Raw genomic sequence first — 7,219 nt, 5'->3', positions numbered from 1 at the left:
GCCGACATCGGCCGGCGCGACCGCTTCGCCAGTTTTCAAACGGATTCCGCGGCGGCCGGCGTCCCGTTTCGCGATCGTCCCTTTGCCGGAATTCCGCGCGAATCACGCGTGCGACGCGACGCACGCGAACGATGCCCGCGGAATGGTAGCCCGTACGAGCTCGACGCGAGAAACGGGAAGCCGACAGGGACTTACGCGGCGCCGACAGATCGACAAGTAAGTGACACGCGGTTCTGTATTCTACAAAATGGCGAACATGTTGGATCGGGCAAAGTTTCGTCGCTTACGCGCCGTTCCATCCAAGTCTGATCATATCTGAGAATTAAAATTTGAGAATGTTTTACTCGCTAAAGCTACATTAGCACCGTGTACGCGTAGTTTTCACTACGCAAACGTGAAACGTTTGCGTACAGCATGCGTACGTCAAGTTTGTTCGACTGTTTCGCTGTACGCTAATGTGCTGAAAGTAGAACGCAAAACGCGTTAAAAGAAGGAAAGTTTGTACAGTAGAACTTCTCTTATCGTCAGCTCGCTGTGCTGGTAAAATCATGAATTACTGGCACATCGTAACGATTCGTTCTCTTTTATCCAGAATTCTCTTAATCGTACCGACCACTTCGCGATAACTCTCGAGTTTGCCGACAGAGAACGCGATATCCGCGAGTTATCGATGTACGTGTCGGTATCACTGCGTTCGTTGAAATTCCATTTTCCATGAAAACTATGTTAACGAAAATGTACTTTTGCAACGTTACGAAGCGCAAATTGTTTCCACTTACACATGTCGATACTTGTAAAAAGCATGTTTTCTTATCAGCGTTATAATAACTTTATGAAACTGCTGTAACTTACCTCGCGTTTGTAGAATAAAACTTCGATATTTTCTATTTGCATAACAAACTTGGGCTTGAATAAATATGAACTTTTACATTCGAACGGAAGTAAAATATTTATTCTGTTTTTATGTGGAATAGAACAGAAGATCAGATAAAATAATGTCACATGGTAATAAAATATGGAAAGAGTGATCGTTACGATCATCAATATAATATCTTTTCGTATACATGACATCCTCAAAAGCTCTGACAATCCAGAGTTAATTTTTCTTTAGTGAAAATAGCGAGACGTTGATTCTTTTCGAATTACATTACGTAAAGGTCTTTCTGGTTAATTAAATTATGCACAGAGAAATCAAGAGACTGAAAACAAATTCTTCACATTCGGCTTGCTTACTCCAACAGAATTGTTTGCATATTATAATAAGCAATATATTTCAGTGCTACAAAATGTTAGAAATATATAATAATACGTTTGAGTTTGCTATACGTACGCTGCGCATGCGTGTGGTTAGAGCGACGCGAAGTTTTTGGTTTTTCGGTTCGTTACGTACGAGCGAGCACGAACGTACAAGAGCGCGAACGAGTCGAGTCGTGTTTTTTTACATATATATTTAGTTTTCGTTTTGATAAGTCAGTATTACTAAAAGCAGTGTATTTTCTTATTAAATCAGTCATTTCAATACGTAGCATGGTGTTATGCATCCTACTGCTCTTGCGCTGCCCCGTTAGCACAAAAACTGCGAGAAAGGGACATTTTATTGCATCTCTGTTCAAAGAAAATTACTAAATTTTCTAACCTCTCGCGAGGTACTCCCCTGTAGTAGCAAGTGGACGCTTTACAATACTGAACAAACCAGGCGGTATTATAAAATCTTAGAGCGTGACAAGGCATAATATGATTACGTCCGTGCAAATCGACATATGTACATACATCGTTCCGCAACCGAGTGCAACCCCGAAACCTATCACCCCCGGTATGGAAGACAGAAGGGCGCCGCCGAAGAGGGTGGTCGGCGTGACCGGCGCGAAGTCTTATCAATATTATCAGCGGACAGGGGAAGGGTAACACCAGAGGGGAAAGGCGAACGGAGGGTAGCGGACGCGACGGCTGGGAGGACGGCGTGTAATTGTGGTGGGTGACCCTGGGTGGGGATGTATGCCTCCACAACGCAGGCGCTGTGCACGACCGGCTGTCCCCCTCCGTTAGGTACCGACGTTGTCGGCGTCGTCGTCGTCGCCGTCGTCGTTGTCGTCCTCGTCGTCGCCACCACCGCTGCCGACGTCGTGATCGAAGGAGAGAGAGAGAGGAAGAGAGAGAGAGAGAAAGAGAAGAGACGTCGGCCCGTCTCGCGCCACCTCTCGCGTTCTCAGTTCTCCGACCGAACACACGACGGCGACTCGCCGAACCGCGAGACACGGGATAAGCGACGTGGGGATCGCGTCTGCAGCGTCGCGACGTCGTCATCGGGCCATTCGAAACTCGAATCCTCGCGACGTCCCTTGTGTACCGCGACAGCCGCGGAACGAAAGGGAAGAGGGTGGCTTACGAGCACGCGGTGGAGCAACAGTTTCGGCGACCTTCTTCTGGAAGTGCGCCGGCCGGAGACGGAACAGAGACCGTGCCAGGTGTCTCCACCGACGACTGACGACCCCGAAAAGAGGGTCGAAGAGCCCGCGAGGTCAACGAGAGGGCATCATATCTTTGCGTTCCGGGTTGCGGAAGGCGTGGTGGGTCGTTCGCGCGCGTTCGTTCGGCGACGCGAGGACAGCGCGGCTCCGATACCACGTGAAATATGGGACCGATAGTGAGATCGACTGTGACCTGTGTTGATGAATCGTCGTATCAGTAGGACAGGGTTATGACGGTAAAACCAAACGAGGAAAAAGAGTGTTGGAAACGCAACCGTTATTATGTGTCACCCAGAAACCTCGGCTAATCTCCGCGCAATGTCATTTCCCGTAACGATCTGATCTTGACGTGACCGTGCTCGTTCTTCGGTGACACGCGAGAGACGCATGCAGTGGACCTTACGGGATTTAGTGTGGTTGCATGAACCGAGAGGGACGAGAGAAACCGCGACAACAGCGGTAGTCGGACATGGTCGCGGAGGATGAGGAAGAAGTACAAAAATAACCGTTGCCGTGTTTAAGCGGAGATGCACAGCTGACCGGTCGCGAGAGAGAGGGAGAGAAAGAAAGAGACAGGCAAAGAGAGAGGAGGGAAAGAGCCGGACATTCGATTTTAGCAAGCGCTGCTGCTCGCATCGGGCCGACCAGCCGAGGAGGAATCGATCCGATCGCGAGATTCCACGTAAGCTCGACTGCAAACACACCACGTGCCTTTAACGTCGTCGTAACCGCGGACACCTCTAGTACTCCGTTCGTCGCGACGCCCGTCTCCCTTCGCACGGCCATCGAAGTCGCTCGTCGTTCGAAGTCGAATCGTCTTCAACGAAAAACGTTCCTCGTTGAGACGCGAGCGATCAAACGACGACGTCGTGGAAATGTCCGAGCCATGCGCCTCCCCGAGACGTCCACAGTCCGCGATCCCGATTGTCGCGAAGCCTGATTTCGATCCCACGAGGTCGAACGAGATCCGCGAGTATCGCGGAAAAGTGGCTGTGGTTAGGAACTTCCCGAAGATCGAAACCACGAGGCCGCTGACCCCCATCGCGTTGGTATCTTCGTTTCTTGGCTGTGTTTAGGGTGCTTGATCGCAAGTTGGATCGTGAGATCGTGGCGCATCGCGTGGCCTTCGCACCTCCACACTCCACGACGACAGACGCGGGGGCATCGACGCGATATGAGACGCTGTCGACGAGAGGAGACGAATCGCTCGGTGAACAGACGTTGCCGGCGTGTGACGGAGGCATCATCGTAGATCGCTGTCTCCTAGATCGTCGTTGGAGTTCCGCGGGACTTTCCAGCGGCCGACCACGACCTGTCGCGAGAACGCACCGACCGATACTCGTTCCCACTTATAAATAGATGTTTTCTCGCGTGGATCACGTCTCTTGAGACGGACACGCGCGTCGCGACGCACATCGGGAGGCGGCAGCGCGTACACGTGCTATACGTACGTCGGTCGTGCGACGAGGTGGCCACGATCCTCTCCGCGTCCTCGGATCGACGACGGCGGGAGGAACCGTCACGACGCGTCACGCTGACGACCTTAAACGTTTATCCACGTAGATGAGAACTCTGGGTCCAAACAAACGTCTATTCGGGACATTGACACCGCGAAGAAAACGGGAGACCAAGAACAACGATCACACACATACAGCGCATCTGGATATTCGTAGCAGACAGATAGGCACAGAATCGCAATAAACGATCGCCTGGACGGCGAGGCCTTCCTCGTTCAACCTCGCGTCGCCTTCACGTTAAGAGGCCTGAAGAAAGCAGACGCTGATCCGACTCGGCCTCGTCCGACTACAGCAACGAATTTTTTCATTTCTCCTCTTCGAGTCAAGTCGCGTTACGTTACTCTCGTCTACGGCTGATTACTATGCTCAACTCGTGCTGTGCTTTTTTCTACCGTGCTCGTGCTGCATTGTACGCCGCGAGTGTTTTCCTAGTGCTTTAGTGTTACTGCGCGATATACATAATTGATAAAGATTGGGCGCGGGTGTGCCCACACGGTCGAACGCGGAAGTCTCGGCTGCCCAGGTACCTGGGAATCCTGTTCCTGAGATGCCTGTTAGACGGGGTCACGTGGCGCCTAGAACTACGATCATCGAGACCATCATCAGGAAGTTCGATACTCACGGTGAGTGGAGGACTCGGGCGATGACGACGACGCGATTGTAAATCCTATTCGCGAATACTAAACGACTCATTGGCATTTTGAGGACGAAATGCTCAACAATCGTGGCTACGACAGTCGCATGCGGGCAATTAGCTCCCAGTGTGTATTGAATAAAATTATAATTCTGCTGCGCGAAATAATCCACGCTGCACTTCACGCGGCAATATCGAAGTCAATGCGTAATATTGTGTTAATTATGTAAATTATGATAATGACGTCTCCGCCAGGCACCGATTAATTCAACAGTTTTACTGTTCAAGCGCACAACATGGCAACTAGTTATTTGACAAAGAGACTTAAGTTCTCAAAGAACACGTTGGTGTGAGCACACGAAATGCATTGTTTCCTTCGATTACCATAAATTTTCATAACATATCACGTCCGGTACTCCGACAGTACTTATCGTATTGTTGCACTGCACGAATTGTAGTATTCAAGATCATTTGTACTGCAACGACCACAGAATGTAAATTAATGTGAACGCATTTTACATTAATTTGAGAAACTCGTAATATCCTCCTCCCTCCCTCTCTCTCCCTCTCTCGTGAGCTAACAATTAACACCATCATTTACATGTAAATGTCGGTCAGTCCGCAACGTTCGCTACCGCTACCGTTTCGCTAAATGACGATTTACTTCAAAGGTCAAGACTGAAAATGTGTGTGGCCACTTGTACATGCTGTCCCTGACAGGAGGCGGAAACATAATCGAAGTACTGGGGAACATTTCGACTGAGAGAAATATGCGAAGCATGCAAACATGTTGGGGGTTCATTTTCAATATTATGTAAAATATTCTAACAGTGGCGCGGAGTGAACATGAAAGGGTTCAGTTAAATGGAGGAAAGGGGTAGCTCTATGTCACAATGGGACAATGCATGTCACTGGCAATATCACTCCAGAGATGCCTCGGGTCCTTGCGAGGGAAGCACATCAGGGGGTTCGAATTGATCGCGAAAAGGAAGAGGCGAGGGAATAAAGGGGTAGGAATACTGCCGATTTCTTTTGTACAGTTGCGATTTGCTGACGAGAAATCTCCTTGAGATGGTCATGGGTTTAGATAAGAGAGTTCTGTACATCCCTTACTGCAGTCTCACTTTGTGCAAGATTTTCATGTAAAGATATTTTATAGAGCAGTGTAACGTGCTTTTTATTTTGATACGAACTTTCATGTGCTGATATTGTAGTTCAAGGTTAACTGATTGAACTATTAGGTGGTATGAAAATGATTTCATATTTATGATACGATATTATCGTGCAGCTTGACGAAACGCGATATACGCGCAATGAAACTCATTGTCATAACGAGATGCTAATGTATGCGTTCTCGCGCAGTTAATATCGGATTTATAAAGAAATTTGCGTTCTCACTTAACTTGGAACGCAGATATACAACGAAGCAACTTGGAAAATTGTTCTTATACATTTTAATATATCTGAATATCACATTCGCGTACGCAGTTTTCTAAACACGGAATTACATAGCTTAAATACTGCAGCGGAATACGTAAACTCTGTTAGCCATTTAAATGCGATTCTGCAGGCCGCATCCTCTTGGGAAACTGATTATATCCTTCCGGAAGACGGGAAAAGAATTTTTTAAACAGAGGATTTAGTTTACCCTGAGCTGTTACCAGTGAGACAATCCACTGCTTGGGAAGAAATAAGAAATACAGAAATAGACACAAAATTAAATTACATTTACACAAACAAACTTTACACATGTAAATTTTCCATATTGTATTCACTTATCTGGATATCTTTAATTAATATAACTGAAAATTGAATTGCATTTATTGGTACGAGATAAATACTACAAAATTACTTACTGCAGTCATTATAACAGAATAAAAGCAAACTCGAGAGTCGTAATGTAATTGAATAATTTTGCAATGCTATCTTCTTTATTCTCGGTCTCCTCATTGAAGCAAAAAATCGCAATTACGCAGCGAACGGAATTGCATTTTTCGTAGCGCAGATTGGAGAACGATTCTTAGGTCACTTAATTTAATAAACGATATTACGCAGCAGATAATGTCGCGTCAATTAAAGCGAACCTGACACTAGTCGCTTAATCGTTAAACGAATGACCGCGATTCTCCTGGACGATGAAACCGCGCCGAAGCGAAGGTGTCAATTTTACTGGCACACGATAGAAAAGTGAAGCTCGCAATGTGATCGGATAACGATTTCACGTATTGGATTCTCAGCGTCAATATCGGTTCAACAACCGATGTTGTCCGATATTTGGTAGGATTTCGACGGTTCATTTCCTCCTGGTAACGACTCAATTTTTCTTCGACATAGCCACTGACGCAAATATCACGAGTCATTCGAATCAACTTCAAAATACGTAACGCTAAAGTAATTAAAGAATTTACGAGATGTATGAACTGTACGAATCAATTGCCATAAATATTTTACATTCTAAATTAACAAGATTTTAATAGTCAGATTCTCGCTGAGATTAATTTTCAATAAAAAAATAAAAGCCTCTAAAATACACATCGTAGTCTGTTCCTCGATAGCTCGTGTGTGCGCGCGCGCAAAGTATCGCAGGGAAAGTTTGAAGT

At 46.8% G+C, this 7,219-nt stretch overlaps 1 protein-coding gene across 11 annotated transcripts in view; it reads left to right on the top strand.

Moving 5' to 3' along the window:
* The first annotated feature begins 75 nt into the window (after positions 1-75).
* LOC105284484 (potassium voltage-gated channel unc-103) overlaps positions 76-7,219 on the top strand; it is a 105,409-nt gene continuing 98,265 nt past the window's right edge. For 2 of the 11 annotated variants that reach the window (XM_011348061.3, XM_026969171.1), the window contains exon 1: positions 2,069-4,608. In XM_011348061.3, the coding sequence (XP_011346363.1) occupies positions 4,533-4,608 (76 nt within the window). In that variant the 5' untranslated portion in view covers positions 2,069-4,532. Of the gene's footprint in view, positions 217-2,066; positions 4,609-7,219 lie in introns of those variants that run through there. The other 9 variants (XM_011348079.3, XM_026969170.1, XM_011348104.3 and 6 more) reach the window with 8 other exon arrangements.

The sequence above is a fragment of the Ooceraea biroi genome, chromosome 4 (assembly GCF_003672135.1).
Source record: "Ooceraea biroi isolate clonal line C1 chromosome 4, Obir_v5.4, whole genome shotgun sequence".
Lineage (NCBI taxonomy): Eukaryota > Metazoa > Arthropoda > Insecta > Hymenoptera > Formicidae > Ooceraea > Ooceraea biroi.
This window is presented reverse-complemented; position numbering and strand designations above follow the sequence as displayed.